The 25,479-nt window shown below is 37.0% G+C and overlaps 1 protein-coding gene across 1 annotated transcript in view; it reads right to left on the reverse strand.

Annotated features, from left to right (window-relative positions):
• LOC131425328 (pituitary homeobox homolog Ptx1) overlaps positions 1–25,479 on the reverse strand; it is a 128,666-nt gene that overhangs the window by 53,428 nt on the left and 49,759 nt on the right. The window contains exon 3 of the mRNA XM_058587141.1: positions 3,567–3,701. Within this exon, the coding sequence (XP_058443124.1) occupies positions 3,567–3,701 (135 nt within the window). The remainder of the gene's footprint in view (positions 1–3,566; positions 3,702–25,479) is intronic.

The following is a 25,479-nucleotide window of genomic DNA, read 5'->3' on the forward strand; positions in this document are numbered from 1 at the left end:
TTCAAGCACACTGATAAATGCACTAACGAGTCACAAGTCATGTTTCAGGTTTCGATAACAGTACCAATCTCTACCTCTTCGATGCATCCGGAAAACACGTTCATTTAGGCAATCCTTCATTGTCTCCCCGAATCGGTACTGATTGCCAAAAGTTTCTGTGTTGATGTGAGAATGGAATATTATGATCACTTTTAGCCTCACTGGGAGTCGTTCCGGAGACGCGCAGCTCTTGCCCATAACTGTTTGCCTTATAACTTATAAATGGTGATTATTTTTGCTTTTATCTTTTTGGCAACACTGCTTTTGACAGATCACGCGTGAATCGCATCTTGTGTCATTGTCAAACTTGTCCAGTTTGGTCTATTATTTAATCATGAATCGTCGTTTGGTATATGATTTTATCATGAACTCTACTAAAACATTAACATAAATTGAATCAAATCCTATACCTCTTAAAAATCACCCTTTAGTTAGTACTCTTGCAGAAACTATCGAAACAGGACTTCTAGTTTACGCTGAAAGTATTGTTCTGTGCAAACTTCGTCTCCTTGAACAACAATTTTTGATTCTCCCAGGCTCCTGTTGAACGAACTTTTTGAATATTTCTTCTGGCCCTTCTACTACTTACTCGCACCACCAGTAATCGGGTTATTACTGTTGCTTCTTGGAATCGACCGCCCATGATAACACTGTTACCAACTCACCTCTCTTAGGTTCGCAGTTTGTTCCTCGATTCTTTGTTCGAGTCCTTCGACCCACCTCCCGCATCGCCTTATTCGCCGGGGCAAAATAAGATTTGCCACCCCTATCGCTGGTGCAAAAAAAATGCTTAACTCCATCTCCGGAAAGATTACACTTGGACCAAAAAAAAGGTCCAAAGTATAGGTTTGCCGACCCCCCCCCCCCCCAACCCCTAAAAAACGTTGTGCCCGGGCGAGTGCCCATTCCCCCCCTTAGATACACCACCGGCCTTACTCGTATTGTCCAACTAGTGACAAATGCTGTACGTATACAGGAACGTATTTCGGCTACTATTTATATTTTCCATCAGTGTTTGATTTAACCGGATTTAGTCGTCCGCAAATGCAAATTCCGTAACAGAATATTCGTTTCTCAACAGCCTGAAATTCACCGTTTGGAAATCATTCTGGGTTCTGCCTTGACTTCGTCGGAACAGGGTTTGATTTGAACGAGATCGGAGCCAAAAGACTTTCCAAAAGGCATATCCAAGAAATTTAACGCCCGGGGCAAAAACAGATATGCCGCCTCCATTGTTGGTATAGTAAGCAAAAAAACTGATCCATATCCGAAAAGATGATTTCGGCGAGCGAAAAAAAATATCACAAGAATTGGTTTGCCGTCTCCCTAAAAACGTTGCGCCCGCCCCGTCCTGACGGCTCAACATAAACCACTTGGTAAACGTAAAGTTAATGTTATTTGCAAAAAACTTGTATAATGTCTAAACTGACCGCTCGAACGAAACAAATTTCGACTTGCTAGCCGTACGTATTGTGGTAATTTGAAGGGCAAAAAATAATTTTACCTCTAAATTTATGCCAGGTGCACATACCCATTTTGACTAATTTTACGTTCCGTCTTTCACTCATCAGTTCTAAAAATGGATTGCCGTTAATCAGAACGACCGCAAATAACTGTATTCTGTTTTACCCCAAATCTTAATCTTCCATAAATTTACAAATCGATGTTTGGGCCAGTTATGATAAACAAAATAACTATCAGATAGTAATCTCCATGATCCCATGAATCGTGCATCATCGTTTTACTCCAATTTTCCCTCGACGTAATTTTAAGTTTAATTCTGCTTTACAATCCTGAATCAGATTCAATGCGACCTATCAGTAGTGGTCCATATTACGTAGAAACTTCAGTGATCCAAGTACATACAATGGGAATGGGAACGAAAGCTGTTCGTTTAACCCGTTTTACCCCAATTATTTTCATTAATCGTATCATTAGTTAAACTTTTTTTCGCATTCCAACAAAGGCTGATTGCGGTTGACATAGAAAGTCTTAAAAAGTAGATTACAAATAGATTCAATGACCGCAAGAATCATGTTATACCGTTTTACTCCAATTTACTGTCTGTTGACTGACCAAAATTCAAGTACGCATACTTCTTGGTAAGCTTAAGTCAAGCAATATAAAATCACAGAATATAGAATGTGGTACTTTTAAATTGTATGAATAAGATAACAGAATATAAACTACTTTTTTGACCATTGTCATACAAAAATATTGGAAAAGTTTTATTTATATTTCTTGATCTTGAATTTATATTTCTTGATTTAGGCTTCCCAAAAAGTTTGCGTACTTGCATTTTGGTCTGCTATCCTACTTCCTAAAAGTACAAATCTAGATAATGTTTATGTGTAAATTAATGTTATTTTATGTCTTCGGAGACCGATATATTCGAGTGTCAAAAGTTATACTCATTTTTACAGTTAATTCACCATATGTTTAATGCATTCTAACACATTTTTAAATAATTAAACAAAAAAGTTTACTCGTTTACTTGAAAGATGAGGTATGTTAGACCCACATTTAAATAATTTTTGTACAATTATGTAGTATTACGAATGACGTTTGAATCAATTGTGCCATATGTGGATTTCCGTCACTAGATAATTTCATAATTTTTTGATATTGTAGCTAAAATTTATGTATAAAAGTGAAAATTTTATGGGAAAGATAGAATCATACACAGCCTTCAACAAAAATACATGAATTAATATTTTTAGTAATTGTCTCGAACATAGTAAGCATAAAAACAATTTCGAAAAAGTTATGTAGAATAAATAGATTTAAGGGGTTTTCAACGGAAATGCTCTCCATCCGAAACTGTTTATGATGGGCATATAAACTATTTTCAGAATTATTTCGTTCTAGTAGTTCTAGAGCTAAAATGCCAAGGGCCGACAATATTCTTATCTATAAAAAAGCCGAAATGGTCAAATTGGTTCCAATGTATAAAAAAAAACAAAAACGGAAAAATAAATAATGAAGTTATGATCTTTTTGGAAAAAAAGATGTTAACCCATTTAGGTCACAGGGTCAAAACATTTTAATTTAATTTAAATTAACATTGTGACCTTACAATGAAATGGAACAAAAACTATGTTTTTGCAAGCATTAGAATTCGTTCATTCGGTGGTCACTAAAATAAGTAATCGCCTCGATACACCAAGCTCAAGTTATCTGTTCTTATCCCCCATCAATGCACTTTGTCGATTACGCTTGCTCAAAAGCTAGTTGACAAGATAAACAACCAAACTAGCGGTAACGGCAGTGTTGCAGATAAGCAAACAACTGTTTACAGTACTCATAACATCTGTAAAATGCTTCCAAAACCACACGGGAAGTCAACTAGAGATAAGAGTGCAGGCAGAGGTCGCTTTGAGTACCCGCGGACAGAACGCACGTTTCTTACCTTTGGAATAAGTTGAAGCACTGAGTTTTTCCTGATATAGAAATGTCTTATATTTGAAACAATCAACAAGGATTGAAGCTCCGAGAGCCGGTCGGAAATGATCCGCTCCAATACTTACCGTCGTGTTTTCGATCCCGACTACTTCGGTTCCGCGTTGCCGACGTTTGGAAGCTCATCTGAGAGTGGTCGATGCTGGTTACGGCAGACATTGCACTATGACTATTATCACGAAAATCGCCCGTCTCGGCCCACACTGCAAGTGAGAAAGAAAACAGAAAAAAACGTAGATTAGAGCTCATGTGCTCGAGAGTACATCAGGTGGTATAAGGTGCGACTGGAAAGTAATTTAATTCTGGCAGAGATAATGTTGGACCACTTGCTGGAAAAGAACGCCGGAAGCTTCCGCCATTGCAGTAAGCTACTTTACACAGGAGAGCTTTTGCATCTAGGATGCTCGAGCGTGACGTAATTGAGATTAATAGCTATCTGCTAAAGCACGGCAAATGTACGGTCGGGCTCAACAAGAGATAGAAAATAACATTATACTAATAATAAGACTGTCAAACGATTAAGACGCAATGAAACACTTATGTCAACAATGGTTTTCCTCACGCGTGATTAACCGCCCACCAAGAGGTAAATGTCACCCATATGTTACCGAACAAATTAGCGGCAGCGAACATAACTCAAAATCCCACTATTCATTGCCAACGAGGCGACGAATAATTCAAGCAATTCTGACGGATAATTAGCTGACACATCGACCATCGACCCTAACCACACTTCTATGGTGCGGAGCGGCTAAGAAAGAGTGTGAGCGAATGGCGCGAACAAAACCACGTCCGCAGAAGAAACGCAACGGCAGCAACTGCGTCTGCCGCATAGGGAAAAAATGTCATTCTCGAACAAGGAACTAATAAATCTTCCCATCTATGGTACTAGGTAGTAGTGCCATCCACTAGTTTCCTTTTGCTCTATGCCTGCCGCTGTCGAAGGCCGTTTGCTGGTGCGCGATGTCGCCGTGCAACCAGCGAAGAACCAGAAGAATAATAAAAACGCACAATGTTAGCGAGCACAAGGCAACATTTCCCTAGAACCGTGAACGAGCATTCCTGACAAGTGTTAAATGACAGTCTTTAGAAAAAAAAACCTACGATACTGGTGATGTCCATGTGGCGTTGATTGGATGAAGGGAACTGAGACAGGAAGGGAAAAAAGTATGCATCATGCGTGTCTCCTCTCTCTCTCTCCTTGGGTGCAAATGGATCGACAGAAGGCGATGGAACAATTTGTAGTATCGTAAATTTACATAATTTTTAACATGCTTTTGTTTCTCGCAGAGGGTCTTTTCAGTAGGACACGGGTCGTTTCTTGTTATGGGAGAAATATTTCATGTACTTTTTTCGAGTTGTCGATTTTAAATGCCGGTGGCGTTCTAACAGATCTTGTGTGGTTTTTGTGTCAAAATCGATGTCGTTACATATTGGTCCCTTACAATACAAATTATGTTTCGAATTCAATGGTTACAGTGTCAGAATTCGAACGTAGTAACTTATTTCGTTTCCGCTTGGAAGCTCAAAACAATGCCAGGTTAGTTTCTTCAAACACACTATGGAAACTTAGTTGGGATCGCAACAGCGGCAGAGTGAGTGATCCCGAAAAAAAGGACTTGAAACTGATTCGAATTTTAGTTCAATGGGGCGTCGAGCTTAGGTCCGTCCGAGCGGGCTTCAAGTAGGGTAATCAGTGAAAGGGGAAACTGGACTATATTTGAAATCTACTGAAACGATCTAAATGTTCGAAAATTGTATCCTTGCCAAATTGGTTCAGTCCTTTTATAAATATGGGAAATAGAATCTCTTATTTTTTCATTGTTCTTGTTATCCTACCATCGTTTTTGGAAGCGGTTTCCTATTTCACCACGTTCTTCATCGAATGAAAGATAAGTTACAATTCGACTTTTGCTATCATGTTTAATAATATTAACTATACTAAAAGTGAAAATGATTCGAAAACTGTTTATCCTGAAAACTAATCCGGTGATGATACTAAATGTTTTGTATCATAATTAGTTTCCACTTTTAGTGAATAAATTACACTAATTGTAAAAGTGATTTTATTCGAAATGTTTTCCAGCACATTCTACACATTTTTGTCATCTTTCTGGTAGTTTGTGGTGATATTGACTGGCTTCGAAGATAAATCACTAGTAATGTAATTTTCTCAACTGTTCGTAAAAGTCGATGCGCCGCTCTAAAAGTGCATGACCCAACAAGGTAAAGAGATGGTAGTCGGGTGGGGCCAGGTCAGGTGAGTATGCCAAATGATCAAGCAGTTCCCACTGGAGACTTCCCAGCGTGCCGTGATAGTCTTCTGTGTTGTGCGATGGTGCATTATCGTGTAACAAAATCACCTTCCTCTGTCTGAATCTTTCTGATGGCTCGTAGATGTTTGGAAATAGATTGCTGTTGAATTCCCAGTGCCTCTTTAAGATGCCGTTGCGATTGTTTGTCTTCTTAATGCCTTTCTAATCTATATTTGAATGTAGTTCTCCGCTCAATTTAATTTTTTTTAATATTAACTTTTGCTTGCGTTTCATTAACGTTTCGAAAGTTTATTTCACCATCTTTAGGGTACAACGACCCAAGTATTCTTCGTCAAGTAGGGTGTGGTAGCATGAGTTCTGTGGAGTGGCATAAAGTTTCTTGAATTTTTTGGTAATATCGTAAATTTTACAATACATGCACAGGAAAATATTATTAATTTTACAGGAGACCTAAATCTACAAACGATACTACTCATCAAAACGTAATTTATCAAATAACAGAAAATTCCACCCGTACAAGCTGCGAAAGTAATTTGCGTTCAACCAGTATGTTCCGCTGTATGGATTTATATGTACCAATTATCCGACAAGCAGATATGTGCCTCTGTAGATCAATCGAATAACTGACGTGGTTTGCAATCTAATGTTTCTCGGTTCAAGTTGTGTTGTTGCTATCGATTATTTGTTTTTTTATTTCATTCTATTTTAAGCCATGTAATTTTCAAATGACACAATTTCACATGTTCTTGAGTACATGTTTGAAAGATGTAAAATCGCAAGATTTTTTCGAACTGTGTGCGCTTTGCGTGTGTGTATCCGTGTGAAAGTGGGAAAATTTAACCAAAACCTAGCACATAAATATATTGAACATAGAATACAAAGAATGAAATGAAAATGACCAGACATTTCTTGGCATCCGTTCAGTACTAAAATTAGAAACATGGATATGCAAACCAAACCCCTAAGTGTTTATTCTTTACTATCCTGTTGTTTTACTATTCTGCTGTAAACACTCTTTGGTGAACTACGCCCGTTTTTTGTAAAATAATTAATAGCGAGAGACACAAAACCGTAGAGAATGTCTCTCTCAAAATTTTCATTAAAATCATGCAATGTAATCATGAAGCTCTGACTCAAAACTGCAGCTATAATGTCTAACATTTTATTAAATTAACCAGCAAAATAGTCTGTATTGGTATGATTTTCATCTACTTAGCTTTAAACCAGGATAAGGATTTGCATTTTCGACCTTACAAACAATTGAAGAAAACTTCCAAAGCGCAGAAACTCGCAGGGTGGCACATAAATTTTCGAAAAGTAAAGAAAAAACGCCACAAAATCAGTTACTTGTGAACAGTCCTATCCATTTGAAACCCTGGTTATAAAACATCATGTTTATCCATACATTTTATAAAATTCTGAAGAGCTTTATAAAGTTCTGGAGAGTTTATTTATCATTGAAAAAGAGTTTATTTATCATTGCTTCCTATTTCGAACTACGATTCTTGATTCCTTCTAAAATTCAATAGCATTAATGTTTGGTATTTTTTGGTATGGTATATTTCGGGTTTCTGCCACCTTAGCGCTATTAAGGTTGAAATCTCACTTATTGTTGTTTCGAATCCGAATTTAACATTTTAGAAGTGTTAGAGCACGATCGCCACAAGCGTGTATAAGCACACGGTCGTTTTGTGATTTTTTTTTCTTTGATTTAACATAAAAACCAGGGTTCGATTCTCAACCCTGCACGTAGGGTCAGTAAGTTTTTCTGACCGCAGAATAGGCGAATTACCCTAAGGTGAAAACCTCTATAATCGAATAAAAAAACAATATTGTTAAAAATTGGCTCGTACTTTCACAACTAAGGCAGTATGCCTTTCCGAATATATTGTTCAGTAAAAAAATAACTGATTGAAGGAACTTTTGGGTAAAACACAAAACATTGTTCGACAAACAATACAACAAAATGAAATGGTACCTATTTTGTACCAGCAATACAATACTGGCTAAGAATAACACAACGGTCTGCCTATCCAGGGGGTTTAAGTCCACCAAGCAGGTAAGCCGTGTGGGATCCAGCGAATTATTTCAACCAAGAATTTATCCACTGATTTCCTGTTCAATGTCGTAAAAGGCCACTAAAACGGGAGCTCGCAAGTCAAGGTGTATTTTCGTGCCAATGAATGAATGGCTGCAGGAGCTTGAATAATCTAGTCATAAACGGAACATTTGTGGGCTTTGACCTAGCCGAGCTCAAAATTCCATGTTACAGTTAGACTGACTAATCGAAGGCATAAACAGGAAGTATGTCTATTTTTTCAGCATATCTGCCGAATAACCGGTCTTCGCCTAGCGATGACTTCATAGCTCCAGCTACTGACGCAGCTCGCAAACTTGCGTTCAGACAACAGCATTTTGAATCTGAAAATGTCAAAATATCTATTGCATTTTTCCAAGCTTGTCAGAGTTCTGACTGGACATTGCAAACTCAACTATCACATGGCTACTATTCAGCTAGCTGAGTATTACTTTTGTGATTTGTGTAAGAGCAATTCCGTACTTCCTAGCATCTGATATGTAACTGTTCAGCATTGATGACCGGGTTTTTGGTTATCCATACATGGTTGAATCTATGTATGGATAGCTAAAATTGAAGGATATTGTATCGTTTCTCGTACAATGTGGTTAGGAGCTATAGTCTGAGGGGTTCATCGTTCCTCCTGAAGTGAAGGAATCCTTTCTGTTTCTGTTCTGTTCTTAGCAGTTTATATTGCACCATTAAGTTGCGTTGACAGTTCAACATAAACTGCTAATGTACCGAGGAGCCGAACACGGTACGTAATAATTAGAAAAATGAATTAAAAAATTTCATGGGACTCGCATGAAAACTTTACGTAACATTTTTGAAATTGAAAGTCTGCAACCGGAAATCAAATCCAGATATAATTTAGAAATTTGTGTGGGGGAATCGGTGAAGCCATATCCGACGACTAAGTATAATAGTCAATGTTTCTTTTTGTCTTTTTGCGACATTCAGTTAACCATAAACCATTTGATAATTCTATAATTTTCATTTCCTGTTTCTACCAAATGGAATCGGGAAAAAAAACATCCGTGCAGTGAAGGCATAAACAGGAAGTATGTAAAACGCATAGTAAAGGCATAAACAGAAGTATGTAAACCTTTATCACTACTTTCCGACATACCAGAGGCTCAGGAGATTCACTTTGATCAGATGCCAGTCAAAGTTAAGTTATTTAAAGATGTTAGCTTGCTTAAATGACCCTCTATCACGTCTCACCTTTTCGTTTCATATATTTTTTCACATCCTTGCTCACCCTTGAGCACTATCATTCTATAATTTTATTTCCTGTTCCTACCAAATGGTCTCTGGTTAGCTGAATGTCGCAAAAACAAAAACTTATATTCAAATGATAAGTCCTGAATTTCATTTGGATTCGGCTCCCGGTTTCGAAATTACAGGGTGATATGTACAAAAAAAATGAAAATCATGTTCATCACTTTTCTCGAAGATGACTCAACTGATTTTTACCATCTTAGATTCGACTGAACGGTTTTCAGATGCCATAAGAATATTCGGATTTTTATTCAGATCAAACTTCCGGTACCGGAGATAGGTTACTGAAAATGTCAATTTCAAGAGTATGTTTGCCTTTCTTTATAGAAAAGATATAGAATTACTGAAAAAACCGACTTTCAAATGGAGCCTTGGAGACCCATAGTGTTATATACCATTCGACTCAGCTCGACGAGATCGAACAACGTCTGTCTTTGTGAGTGTGTCTTATGAGTCTGCGTATGTGCGCGCACTTTTCAAACTTTGTTTTACAGCTCACATTTTGTCGGAGATAGCTAAACCGATTTCAACAAGCTTAGACTCGTTTAAAGCTATTACTAAACCACTGATCAAGTTCGAAAATGAAATAAATGTCATTTCTGGTTCCGAAGATATAATGGTATAAGTGACGTAACCGACAAATCCGCGTTGTTTTTTATAGCTCAATTTTGACACAGATGGTTGATACCGTTTCACCAAATCCATGCTCGTTTGAAAGCTACTGTTGAATTGTGAATGAAGTTCGAAGATGAAATGGTTGTCACTTTAGGTTTCGGTGATATAATTGTATAAGTTACATAACCGACTAACCGTACATTTTGCATTGGCTAGATTTTCTCTAAGATGATTCAACGAATTTTAATAAACTTAGGCTTGTTTGAAAGCTTACAATGTTGATCAAATTCGGAAGGGTGTGTCAGACATTTCTGGTTCGAAAGATGCAATAATATATGTGACATAACTGACAAATCCCAGTATTTTTTAATGCAACAAAATTTCACGTAGATGAAAGAATCAATTTCAAAAGATTTAGACTCATTTGGAAGCTGCTATTAGGTTATTTGATAAGCTCGCAATACTAATGGACGAGGAATTAATGACAATTTTAATAGCAAGAGTAAGACATTATCGCACCATTAGGTGGACTAAGATAGGGTTTTTCATAACTTTTCAAGAGTGAGAAATTCTTTGAATGCAGTTTGCAGATCAAAATAGTCTATGGCCAAATAAACTCATATCAGATTTTTATAGAAATAAATTCAAATTCACAGGACTGATAGTTCCGTGAAAATAACCAAGTCCAACCAACCAAGTATTACAAGGGGATAAGTTTTCAGAATTTCAGAATCTTCTGAGTTGAGCTCAAAACTGTTGCAATCAAAAAAATATTTGAAATGGAGCTCACTTCATTTTCTTATATATGACTGAACCAATTTTCACTAACCACTAAATCTAAAAAGACAATCTGAGTTATTAGGATTGGTTGTGTTATTTTGTAACAAAATTATTTTAAATATAATTTTGTATTGGATTTATCATAACATATAATCAATGTGATGAGGATCTTACGTCAAATAATGTTAAAACTTGTGGTATCATAACTTGTTATAAAACACAGATTAGAATAATTAACGTCTAATAGAATGATGAAAAAATTTAAATTAATCCTAAATTAGGACGATGCCTTATGCTAAAGTTCGTCGTTTAGTGACACCGAAAATTTTGTTCAATAAACATCAAATGAACAAAAATAAATCAAGTGTTAGAGGAAGAAATACACCGCAACTTATTCTACTTAAACTCAAACTCAAAACAAACTCATAAATTACTACTTTCTGGTTCAACTGGTTTGATTTGTGGCCGATGCATTTTTGGCACAACAGTTTTCGGGAGTGCAATGGACGATAAATAAACGGACGGGGCATTTCTTGCGGACAACACACCCACCGGGGATGGTCATTGCCGTTGACAGTTTTCCGTACGATTTAAGCTCCCAACAACAACAACAACAACCAAAGTACCACCACTCACAGTTCAAATATAAAACGACAATCTCTCGTTGAACCACGCGGAGGAATGCAGGAAATGTCGCTAACGTTTTGGGATCACGAATTAAAAATACTCGACCATTATTTAAAGCCACACCATCAAGGCACAAATCATGCAAACGACGCATTCGGATTTTGTGAGAAAAACCGGGACGACCGTGTGAGAGAATGTCGATTGCCCCGGGTTAGTCCGTTGTTGGCCCGTGCGAAGCTTTGGCGGTGATTTGTTTTAATTACCGTTTTATTGAATTAAAGAAAACACGAAAAGTTCCAATCGAACTTGCTCTTAGTAACTTTTTTCAATTGCTCTTAGGAACTGTCAAATGCTAATCATTTTCTGAACTAATTTATTCTAACTAAAATTTTCCGTTCACTTCTAAATTGTAATTAATGAACCAATGTTGTATTGCATAGAATACGTTGCAAATCATAGAAGCTTGATTATAAATTGCACAGTACCTTATCTACTCAACTGTGACGAAACGTGGGGCAATCTTAGCTTCAGCACACTCCGAATGAAAAAGTCGGCCATAAACGGTGGACGAAATTCACGTGTCATAAATCCAGCAGCTTAATCAGGAGTCATACAAGCAACCAAAACAATAGCACTGAGAGATAAAAGTATAAATAATAGCGGCACACACAAATATTTGCAATCACATCCGTGCTTTGCCTTGTGGAGATGTGTGCCGTGTGTGTGAGGGTGGTGTGCGTTACCAACCGAGATTTCGTTATTGTTTTGAACACAACATGCCGTCAGCCATCTCGCGAACCACCACCGATTTATACTCGCGCTCACTCGCGAGTAGCAAATTGTTTACCGAAAGTATGTCGTCCAAACACATAAACGCTGATTCATTGCTGTTGAGTCAGAGATTAATTCTAATTCGTTGGCCCAAGTCCCCGCACGACCGCGAGGATTAGCTTTGACAAAATATTCCGTACGGCCGATAGTGGATAATCTTTACGCAAATTGGATCCCGGTACGAAGCATCGTGAGAATGTTTAGTTAGCACTTAGTAGCTTTTTTCTTGAAACAAAATACGCAAGGTTCATTTGTTTTTTTTTAACGCTTATCCTAACTGTTCTGGAATCGAAATTTAACCATCCATTATGTCCTTTGGCCACAAACAGACTCGGTGCCTAAGTGGACCCCAAGGAACTGTTCCGACGATTCATGTCCGTATCTTTAGCCTTCCCAGAAAGACAACCCCGGTATTATAATGCAGTTATTATCATTACACATTAAAAGTATATGCCGAATACATTACCGGCCGGCCAAACTCCGTCAAACTGAACCCTTCCACATGAACATGTAGGCACTAACATCGTAAGACAGAGGGAGCCAGAAATTCATTTGACCAGAAAATTGGTCCCATATGGCTTATTGTGTTTTGCCGAGATTCGGGAGGTGTCTTTTTGCCGGTCCGGATTCACCCCCGGATCAGTGCTCGTGCAACGGGAAGAAGACGGCTGCAGTTAGCTTCGAGGGGACCAACAGAATAGAAAACGGAAGAGCTTCTGCAAGTCTCGCATTGGGCGTCGGATCGTTGGTTATTATAATCATGAGCACTGGTTTGCGTTGTGGATGAGCTGCTGTTCGAGGGTAGGTTGTTTGGAAGTAATCGATATTATCTCGTTTGTTTCGAGAGAAGATGAGAGTGTCATCAATTTGGACGATGTTGTGTCTTGTGTATTAGGATGCGACGAGCCATCTAAAGTTTTGGGATGCTGAAAGATTAGGTCTGTATGGTTAAAGTTTGTTTTTTTTTGCAGAGAAATTTTGGATGTTATGTTGCAAGTTGAAAAATATCAAGAGATTCAGAACAACAATATATGTTACACTTGTCAGTAAAGGGTGTATTCGATATAGATGCCACCTATTGTAAGATACCTGAATGTTGGAGTAAATTTTATTTATAGTGTATTTTAGAAGTAAGTCATTCCGCAGCAACAACAGCCATTTCGTCAAAAGCAGTTTCGACGAATGATTCATTTTGCCGAAAGATGTTTTACCGAATAGGGCTACTTCGGCAAAAGTGTTATTTCGCTGAGTTTATTATTTAACTGTTTATTGCATAAACAACGTTTATGAATCGAGTTCACAGAGCACAAATGAAATACTTTTTTTTTAATTGGGTGGCTCACAGCTCGTTTCTATTAGAAAAATTTCATGAAGTTATGCGCACTTAGCACAAAACCTGTACCCATGCGTTAGCAAAAACTCCTGAATAACCAGAAAATGAATGTTTCTAACTCGAACTATAATCAAAAGGCACCGATGAGAATCAACTATCGAGGGTAGAAAAATATAAATACACTGAATGAAGCCCTGTTGTTATTTATTTGAATTCATATTACTTTGGTTTCCAAATACCGATATTTCGCTTCCTTGTTAGTCTACGACCACAGATTCGAAAAGCGATACGCGATGTTCAATAGTTTGATTTGTACAGTAACTCTGCCGTAAGCTATATCAAAATTGCTGCCCATTCAACACCATTTTATGGGGTCGGATCTCGCGCTAAATCGTATGCAGAGTCAAAATCTCAGATTTCAATGAAACTTGCTGTACATGAAGACATTGTCACAAAAACCACTTTGCATACTTTGTTTTTTTCCGAAAATGATCTAGACTGTCTTTTGGAAAGATCCAAACTTTTTTTACCATTTTTTTTTTCAAATGGCTGTAGTCGAAAACTGACAAATCTTACAAAAAAGTGTTGTATGAGTAATTCTTACAAAATTAGTTAAGTTTCTGAATAAAAGTATTGAACAAAATCCTAATCGACTTCTACACTGAAAAAATCGATTTTAAAAATTTGAAATCGATTTGCAAAAAAAACATTTTTGATTTGTATGAAATTTTGTTACAAGATTGAAGTTTTGAAGGGAACATAATCCCTTCAAAACTTCAAGTTCGACACTTTTAAGGGAAAAAAATATATTTGAGAAAAGCTATTCCTTGTCCAAACAGATTTTTTTCAGTGTAATTTTAACAAAAACTAAGCCAACGAAAGTCATAATTATCTCAGAATTCAATTAACTTCTTTATTTTCTTTAATTCTGAGGAAAGATCGAAAAAAAAATAACCACCACAACATTATGTATTGAATTCAACACAAATATTATTTTATTTTATTTTTTACCTCTTTTATAAATATTAAAAATAGGTATAGAATTCACTCAAACTTTAGAAAAATTTTCCGAGGTCCGAAGGGCCGAGTGTCATATATCAGCTCTGACCCTTTTGAGACTTAGTTCTTACTCTTACTGCGTCCATTAGTTCATCCTATAGCTAAATTTTATAGCTTATTTTATGATTTATAGCAACTAATCGTTTAGTTTAAATAATATGATAGTTAAAAAAATAAGAGGAATATGTGTTACTAAATTCAAACTGTTGTGACCAAGGGTGGCAAAAACTCGCTCATAAGATTTGATTTTTTCTATTCATCAGCTCACCACATGATTTACGATGCAATCCGAAAAATGATGGTAAAGATGAAAATCATCGCTGATTTAAACAAACACACTCACCTATACAGAGCACCGCTGACATCAAATTATTATGGTATTGATGGTTCTCAGTTTTGATTTCATAGCATTTAACTCTCATTCCTAGTTTTAAAAAGTGAGTACTGAGTTTGGCATCACTGTACCGAGCTACACCGGTGAGTGTATTCTTAAACCACAGAGCTGCCAACACAACTCATATTTTCGGTTTTGTTTTTGCTGGTACTCAAAACGAACACGAGCATTAATGTACGAAAACAAATGTCGAACCGTAGTGTGATGTATACCATAAACGATTGAATTTCATGTCTCGAGTTAAACACAACTGGCTACTGAAACGAATGCGTTCACCAGCATGCGAGAACATGTCTTGAGAAATGGATTGAAATGGCATCGATTCGAACATAGGCCGCCTATGGCAACTCTGGTGGGTGGGGAATACAAGCGAGACAGTTTCATAAGAATCTGATTCAATGTGTTGATGTACAAACACATCAAATCACAACTCACAAATCGTCTCTCAGTGGGTTCTAATATCTGATGAGCAGTCAGCGCTCATCTGCTGATTGCTTGACACTACGATGTTGAGACGATGTTTTCTCTATACAAATGGGTACCCAGTTACTCCACGACGTAAAATACACTGGTGGCGTGATAAGACAATTTTGGTTGTGTTGGTAATTTTCTCACGAAATTAAGTATGGCGCGCCGGGATTCAAGCATGTAAACATAAACAAACGACCATTTCAGATCGGGATTTCACTTCTAAGTTACTCCAGTTGTCGCGCAGCCTGGCGAATCTTTGGCACTAATTGAAAATCTGGACATTTTTTTCTTCAAGGGCTTGCAAGGTAACGTCGAAATATAGAAAATTTTACACACATCCGATTCTGTTCATTTCGTTGGAAGAAGGATTTGGCGAATCGCACTGTGGTATCTATTACAGTTATTATGGATAATGGAGTGATTGTGCTGTGGGTGGCATTTCAAATGCAGGTGATGAAAACGATTGAAACATCCTGGAACAAAACACCGCATTTCACTGTCAATATTTTCGCAAACAGAACCAACTCTAAATATTTTCATCAAAGCAGCTCCCGGAACGTCATTTGTTTATGTTTTTTCTTCACGTCTCTCTGTTATTCCAAAATAAAATGACAACCGCACTAACACATAGAAAAACGTGATCACCAGGGTATTTTACATCGTGCAGTTACTCAACTCGTTCAGCGATGCTTTTGAAACCGATTTGCAGGTGAGCTGAACTCGGTGATGATGAAGTGCTGAGTTGATTATTGCCAGCCCTGGTTGTGACTACATTAGAATTATATTAGGATAAGAATTCTATGTGAAAATGATGCTACGGTAAAATAAAACTTATGTAAATTGCCTTAAACATATTTATGGAAAAAAAAATTGATGTATGTGTGTATGTGTGTTGTTAACAAACAGGTCTAGATCTCAGCGATGGCTGGCCCGATTTTGATCAATCTAGTCGCAAATTAAAGGTCTCCCGGTTACCCTGAACGCTATAGAATGGTTTTGAGATCGAATGTTTACTTTTTGAGTTATGCGAAGTTTTAGATCAAAATTTTCAGTTTATTGACAATATCTGCCACAATTGACCTTGTTTTTAGACTTAGATTTCTAACAAGCTATAGATTGTTAAATTCCGTTCATTTTTAATGAATTTGTAAGCGAATTTTTGTCTCTTTCCAGTAGTGGGAGTTTTGAGCGCAGTATGACAAAGCAATGCTTGGGAGCAACGTGAAACATGATTTTTTATACTGTTACATGCAATTGTTTATAAGTACCAAAAAAAACTGCTTACAGTATCTTTTTTAATGAAATTTTGCCTCGGACCGATTTTAGTACAGTTCGTTTTTTTCAACATAAACGTTCGAATATGACATATATAAACTAAATGATGGAAAAGATGGCAAAATTTTCAAGATGATAACAATTTCCTTATTTATATTGATTTAAACTACTTACAGCAATAAATGCTGGAAGAACAGAACACCCACATACCATTCGAATCAGTTCGTCGAGATCAGCAAATGCTTGTGTGACAAATAATTCAACTCTATTTTCTCGAACATGGCTCAACCGTTTTCTACAGACTCAGATTCATATGAAAAATAATGCACTTCTAAACAAGGTTCCTGAATTTCATTTGGATCCGATTTCTGGTTCCGGAACTACAGGATGATATGTGAAACGAAATTAAAATAATGTAACTCCTTTTTCTCGTAGATGGCTGAACCGATCTAAGATGAAAGGTCTTAAGATGATATAAAACATCTTGCTTTTTAGTCAGATCCGACTTCCGGTTTAGGAGATACGGGGTGGTTAGTTTAAAATGTCCATTTCACATAAATTAATCAGGTTTGCAGATTTGGATAGTCGATAACCAAATAAACTTATTTCAGTTTTAGCGGTATTCAATTTTCGATCCGGGAGGTACCCAAAAGTTTAATTCGCACTACGATTTCTTAAATATGTCTACACCGATTTTCAAAAATTTTGAATCAGATGTAAGCTTTACAGCTCCTTAGGTTAATTTAACTGACTTCGGCTACACCGATTTTCAAACTCCGGTTCCGGTGTCGAATCGCTCAAAAAAGGTCAAACAGAATTTTGTAAACAAAAATTCAGTTTAAGAAACTTATGGTACCATACAAAATTGGTCAATTTTATCCGATTTTAGCTTCCGATTCTGGAATTACAGGGTGGGGAGTTTTTAAAATTCAAATCGATATAGAAGATGACAATACCAAAAAGCTAAAAAGCAAAGTTGGACTCAAAGCTATAGCAATTTCTTCGTCATATTAATTTATGACCATACGAACCGTTTGGGGTTATTTTTTTTATTTTTTTTTGAAAAAATCGACTTTCTGGGACTTTTTGACTAAATGCCCATTTAATTTCAACTTAAAAACTTTACAGCTATTCTCTCTGTTAATATATCTATCGATTAAAGCAATTAAAAAATCAAATTTTCATTGAGCGTACTGCACATTTTTGATGTGGACAGTAAATAGATAACAATACATAGCTTTTTTGCTGAGAATCTTTTTGAGAAAAGAATAGAATTGGACGAATTTATAATACTACTACAATTATAGTTGCTAAGAACTTTGACTTGTTAAAGGTGAAATGTAGCGGAATGCGAAAATCTCGTTTTTGATCAATTATTCAAAAACTAGACCGATTTTCGAAAAACTAAAAACATCGAAATCAAATTTATCATAACTAAATATTCTTAGAATTTTGAAATTTTGCTTTGCCGAGCCGTAATTGGTTTTTGAAATGTATAAACGGTAACTGTTCCGTTCCACGGGGATGATTTTAGAACTGAAAAGTAGTGTTTGTAGCAAAATTTCCCAAAGAATCTGAAAATGCAACTTAAAATTATAAAATTTTAGCTAAAACAACCGAAATTTGAAAAAGTTTACATAAACTTTTCCGCATTTTTTTTATTGCTTGCGCGCTGCTGTTTCGTATTGAGGTGGTGTGAGAAATGCACGGTGGTATTATATCGTGGCAAAAATTACATATAGAATTATGACGCGAATTTATGCAGCATTGGGTTTTGTGTTGAAATATAAACAAGTTGAATACAATAAAACGGGTATTGTAAGAAATTGTTTATTTTCTAAGTAACTGTAATTTATAATGCTAATGTCCAATTCTGTTGAGTTCAATGCATTGATGTTGCTGAAGCAATAAAGCCTGGCTGTGTCATATCGTATAACAGGTATTATTTTAGATTGTAGCAATTTTTATGGCAAAATTATAACTTCATCATTGACAAGCTACTGAATGAAATACAAACCAAGTATTATCGTGATACAAACAATGTGATAAACATTGAAAAACAACAGGCATATACATGGTTAGCAAGATGGTCCATACATATACATATAACCTCATGTTAATCATTCATAGTTACTCATGATTTATAGCTCTAGTGTAAGAATAGTCACTAACGATAACGATTGAATTAGCATATATTCAAAGTGCGAAGGATTCAAAAATTCATTACGTCCAGTCTTGTTTACAAGCCAATATAACGAGAGGTAAGCCCACTGCACTCAATCATTGAAAAAAGTTCTTGTTTCTTTGTGTCCGTTTTTCTTGGTATGTTTTGTGCAACGGTTCGTTCAACTGAAGCGGATAAAATTTTGCACGCATTTTATGATTTCACCTGCCTAGCGGTTTATGTTAAATCGTCAGGATGGAGGTAGCATCAATATGAACTGCTAGAACATTGACGAGTCGAAGACGAACATAAAACCATTGACGTCCAAATTATCAAGAGTCATCGGCCAGCCGTTAAGTTCGTGAAGTATCTACTATAATTCTCTTCTTCGTTACTTATTCTTCTGTTAAACGATATATAAGAGGAAAACTAGCAAATGTAATCATCATATTTAAGAAGTGTTGAATGAATTGGTATTACATTCAATGCTCTTATATTCTGAGCATCTGATATACAATTTGTAGCAGGAAATGACAGTTAATCCACCTAAACCGCTATTTTGCAACCAGAGACTTCTGCAGAAATTCAGTAGTGCCAATAAAGATTCTTTAAGCACTTTGTTTATGATTCAACTGGGACACATATTACAAACTAATCTGATGTTCAAAAGTTAGAATCTATCGAAAGAGATTTCATATCCCTCTTCACACCAAGCAACAACCATCGGATAACGGTGCAGAGAGAACAAAAAAACAGAAACAGATTTTTTCGCAATAATCGTTAGGAGAATTAAATTTCAATGAAGTGTGAATTTGTTCCTTCTTTTCGACCCTGCGGTTTTTTGTTGTTGTTCGATGGTGAAAACAAAATTAAAAAGGTACAGTGGTGCCGACAAAGAAATTTCATAGTCAACCAACGAGAACGGAGCCATCACCATGCGGTTTGTAATGATGTTGTCAGGAGTGTAAAAATCATTGCACTCCTATTTCCCCTGGCCAACTTGGTCTCGTTGCACAGTGGCAGCAAGGGAAAAAACCACATGAAAGGGTGTTAAAACATCAAAATAATTTATTGATAGTTTTATGGTTTCGACAAACATAATTTATGTGTCGTGCCTTGTCCGAGCGTTGTCAAGTGTCACAGGCGCATAGAAGAGGCAGCGCATCGAATGCGAGCGCTACCGGCGTCGGTCGGATGCAAAAGTCGAGCATATTCTGTCAAAATTCAACCTCCAACCGCAAACATATCACGATTCGAGCTGCACATGTTTCGATCCAGCAGCCCGGGCCTGCCCACTCCGAGAGGGTTGTTCGGTTCGGTGAAAATGGTCACAATATTTTGATGGCATACTGTGAATCGTCCATTGTTGTTGGCCATAATCCACGAGCACCGGAAACCGGCAGGATGCTGCGAGATGGACAATAAATAAAAACCCTTCTTTTCTGTGTAGATGAATTGATGAACCATTTCGGCCGAACAGCACGGAACAGCCCGAAACGCTCGTCCTGTCCGCGACAGAGAAAGGGTAAAGTTGACCGGGTAGGTTTAATATGTTTAGTTATTTGTGTGTTTTGTATGAAATATGTTCCAATCAGTGGCGATGAAATGCACAATTTGCGGCCACGGGAATGAGGTTTGGAATTAATTGGTTGAACATCTGGCTGGGTTTTGTTTGCACTATAGCTATGTTTTTATTACATACAAATGTGTTACTCCACATTGAATATTACGCGCTAATAACTCGACTGTAGTCAATAAAAAATAAACAATATTTTTTCAAAACATTGTTGAAATCGGACATCAGTAAAAATGATTGAGGGTTCATTACATTGGGAGTAAATTTTTTATCGAGAAGTGACACGGTATAGTTAAAGAGAATACTGATCAATAATTCATACTAAAGTGAAAAAAATTGTTCATTCATCGCCTTTAAATTGTGATAATTTTGGAGTTCAAAAACTGAGTGTTTCAATTATATACTAAACTAAAATAAATATACAAGTAAAAAAGTGGCAGTATAATTATTCGGTCAGGAGTAAAGTGTAAACTAAAATACTTTATGAACTTACGCAAACATTGCAAACCATTAGCTAATTTTTCATCCACAGTTTGATTTTCTAGTTTTTTTTCTTTTTACGAAAGAAAATCTCAACACTTATGAAGCACGTTTCACTCGGAATAACGAAAGTGAAACTTTCGCGTTAGAATTAATAATCCTTATTCTGAAGCGTCAATGAATGCGACTTTTCATTCTGGAACATTTAGATCCGTGCTTCTGTATCAATCTGAATGCTGCTTCATCACCAATACATTGAAAGTTCTCGGCATTCTCGATAGCGATAGCTAGCTGAATCTAACCTAGAGCGAAGAAGGTAACCATTGTTAGAAACTTTATGACCGCCGAATACAGTCCCGAATCCAACGAATCGAACGGAATCCTGGATTGACATTATGCAACCAAATCGAATGGACCTATTCGTACAAGAGCTCGTACAGAAATTCGTTTTTGTTTCGATTTGCATAATACGCCCCCAGGTTACAACCGCCCCAGTAGAAGTAGAAGTTATAGCTAACGATCGTTGGTAAGGGCGTTTTTTCTAGACCAGGAACAGATCAAACAACAAATGAATATTTGGACAAAAAGAGAATTGTTATGCTTGTCTGAGCAGGACAGAATTCGTAAAATGGTCCAGAAAAACAAAATAAATAAATTTTTAAAACAATAAAATTTTCGTCAAGGAACATTTGAAAAATCGGGAAAAACCAGTTGGCTTTTGTTTTTTTATCGCGTGTTCAAAATAGAACACCACGCACAGCGTGCTGCGTTCGTAGAGGCGGTGTTGTGTTTTCTTTTTCCGTACCACCACATGTACGTACCAGTGCGCTTTATAAGACGGTTTGAAATTTACTACACTCATAACCTTGTAATTCCGGAAACGGAAGTCAGATCCGGATGAAATTCAGGAGTTATGTATGGAATCATAAGACCATGAGCCATCACTGTGAGTTCCGTTTTAGAGTTTGTGACTACTATTTCCGGTGCCGGGGACTGGAATAGCCAGAATGGATACGTTCGGACGTCAACTGACAAGGCCAATCGATTAGAACTGATTTGAACCCTTTGTAACACAATTTTTCCGTGTTTCCCATCACTGCTCTGTATAATTGTTTTAAACGTTCAACACTCTTTATCCTATAATTCCGGAACCGATAGTCGGATCCAGATGAAATTCAGAAGTTTTATATAAGACAATAAGTTTGTAAAAATCAGTTACACCATCTCTGAGAACAGTGAGCAATTAATTTGAAATTTGAAATTTTGTGAAAATCCATGAAGCCATCTCTGGGAAAAGTTGAGGCGAGCGTACAAGTACCATGCGCGCGGGTGGTTTTAGGAAATTTTCGATGGAAATTTTGAAAAATTTTCCAAAACCAAAAACATACAGACTTTTAAAAAGTTTTATTTTTCCAGATAATTGTGAAAGATCACAAAAACACTCATTTTTCAGAGCTATTTTTGATAAGACTCGGAAAATCCTCCGAGTTTTTCTGCCATTTTTGCTCTGCAGATAGATAAAAGCTTTTCAAAGGTCTGTATGTTTTTGGTTTTGGTAAATTTTTCAAAATTTCCTAAAACCACCCGCGCGCATGGTACCTGAACGATGGCCTTAAAACACGTATTTTCTTTTTTTGTGCACATTTTACCCCATAACTCCGGAGCCAGAAATCAGATAAGAACAAAATTCAAAAATTTTGATTTGGACCGCAAGACCTTTTATTTGAATCTAAGTTTGGAAAAATCGGTTTAACCATCTCCGATAAAAGTTAGATTTAAAAATTATTAAAAAATTTCCGTTTTGTCGCTTAAAATGACGAGTTGAAAGTTTAATCACACCTCCATCTACAGCAAAATGGATTCATTCGTGTCTCACAGATCGTAGTGCCTCAGTTCGAGTGTCGGAACTGTACATTCTGATCCTTTTGATATAGCATCAGGTGTTCCCCAAGGCAGTCAACTCAGACCACTTCTGTTTGTGCTATTTGTGAATAATCTTTGCAATGTACTATCGACGTTCAAATTAATGTATGCCGACGATCTAAAAATATACCAAATCATCACAAGCCTTGTAGATTGTTGCGCGCTACAAATGTGACACATTGAATGTGTCATAGATTGGTGTTATAGAAATGGCGTGAGGGTTAACGTTAATAAAGGTAATACCACAACATTTTCACGAGCTCAGTCTCCAACTTTATATGAATACTCAATGATGCCAAATCCAGTCAAACGAGTTTCTTCTGTAAAAGATTTGAGCGTAATTCTCGACCGTAAGTCACGCTTCACTGAACAGTTTTCGATGGTTATTGCTTAAACTTTTGTCGTCCTGGGACTTATCAAACGCACTTATCAAAGGCTGTTTAAATTGCTCTAGTACGCAGTAGTCTAGAATATCGCTGTGATTTGGTGCCTTTACCATGTTTACTGAATCGCTATGATTGAGACTGTTCAACATAAATTTGTGAGGTACGCTCTGCGCATGTTACCGTGGCGTGACCCTATGAACCTACCATCATACGATCGCTGCCGTTTGTTGAATCTCGAGCCATTGGAGGTACGACGCATAACTGCTCAAGCAACTTTCGCTGCCAAACTACTTTTGGGCGACATAGATAGTCCAACGTTACTCATGTTAGATGAAGTTATACAAATATACAAATACACTTTTTCTTTTTTGTTTTTTTTTTAACGACTAAGTTTAGTAGTCAATATTTCTTTTTTCTTTTTGCGGTATTCTCCTAATCAGAGATCATTTTGTTCTTGTAGAAACAGACAATGAAAATTATAGTATGATAGTACTCAAGGGAGAGCAAGGATGTGAAAATATAGAACGGAAAATTGAGACGTGACAGAGGGTCATTTAAGCAAGCAGAAATCTTCTAGTAACTTAACTTTTACCTTCTACCAGAGGAGTTGGGCTTAGGCATCTGAACAATGCGAATCACCCAAGTCTCTGGTATGTCGGAAAGTAATGATAAAGGTCTTTTACCATTTACTATCCGAACTACATTCCGTTTCTAAAAAAAATGATCTCTGGTTAGGAGAATATCGCAAAAAGAAAAAAAAAAAGAAAATGTACAAATACAAATATACAAATACGAAGTTGTAATCCACACAGCGTTCACATCGATCGGATCGAACGAGTGCAGAAATGTTTGGTCCGATTCGCGCTTCGAAAATTTCCTTGGCTTAAACGGCTTCAGCTACCACGTTACAAAGATCGCCGTGTTCTTATCAACTTACTCACGCAGCAAAACAGACCGATATTTCATCAAATACTATTCGTTTTTGATTAGCTTAATAATATTATCGACTGTTCTACGCTTCTAGCAAGGATTCATATCAATATTCCGGGAAGATCTTTGCGAAGAGCGGATTTCATACGATGGTCTGCTCATCGCACACAATACGGACAAAGTTATCCAATGGATGTGGACATTTAGGGGTTTGTTGGTTTGTACAAAAAGCACATATTTTGTTTCGATTTCTTCGCGATTCGCCTTCGAATTTGACTTAAACATTGCGCAACTCAACGAACTGAAACGTTAGGTATATGACAATTGGCTCTCAATATCAAATTTCACTGTAGGTACCAAACGTTTGATAACGGTTATTTGGGGATTTTGGTTGAGAGTAACCAGTTTCCGCTAAAAGCACATTACAATTTTCATTATTATTTCGTTTTCGACTCGTCAGTGAAAAAAAGCTCAAATTAAACTTCTAGTGCTCCATGGCAGTTCGACTTGAGCAGACATAAAGTACTACTCTACTACTAATTAAAAAGTCTATTCTGAACGTCTGGCAAGCGGTTCAAGTTTAACTGTTGTGGAACACTAGAATTTCAATTTGAGCTGTTTTTCACTGACGAGTCGACTACGGATCGATGATCCCAAATACCGTTATCTGTACATCTATATCCTGTTCCTGAAATGAAGAAGTGAACTTTTGGATATTGGAGTAAAATAGACAATTTTGTCGGTTCAAGTATTGGTATTTCCGAAAGTTCTTGTTTGAACAATGTTGTTAGTTAATATTGCCAGTTTATTTAATATAACGAAACAATGGAATCATTTCGTGATTGTGGTCAAAATCGTTGTTGACATGAATAAATATGATACCTTCAGAGAAAATTTCACCATTCAGTGTGTATTTAAAAATAAACCATTGTTGACCGGGACAATTCCGCGGCCAGCAGATTGTATACAACTATACAACACTTCAAGGCAAAACAACTGGAAATATTCCCTCTCGTTCTCCGTTACAAATTGTTCTCGATTGTTATTGCCCATCACACCGTGTCGTCGGTGCGTGACCTCATCCCGACAGGCTCATGGCGCAACCTCACAGAGGCACCAGATAGAGAAGCTACACATCGTTCGACAACCATTCCGTCGCAGCTTGGCGTCTCAATAACTGTTTCCACTCTCGTGGTGGTGATGATGATGCTATTTGCCTTTCGCGGCATGTTCGAGGAGCTGCTGCCACTGAGGTACAGTACTCCGAGAAAAACAAGCCGATCGCACAATGCTGTGGCGTGAATTTTTTGTTTCATTGTCAGGATACGGTTATGGTTTTGCTTCCCGTCACGTCACGATGGTTCGCAACAAGTGTACAAATTTCCCATAACAGTCAAAAGCTAGATTAGACAAGTAATAGAGGTTGGTTGAATTGGAAAAAGCCAGAAGCAATCAGCCGAACCTTCGTCTGTTGTGAAATGGCTAGATGATGCTTGTAAATTA

Source organism: Malaya genurostris, chromosome 1, assembly GCF_030247185.1.
Source record: "Malaya genurostris strain Urasoe2022 chromosome 1, Malgen_1.1, whole genome shotgun sequence".
NCBI classification, from domain to species: Eukaryota; Metazoa; Arthropoda; class Insecta; order Diptera; family Culicidae; genus Malaya; species Malaya genurostris.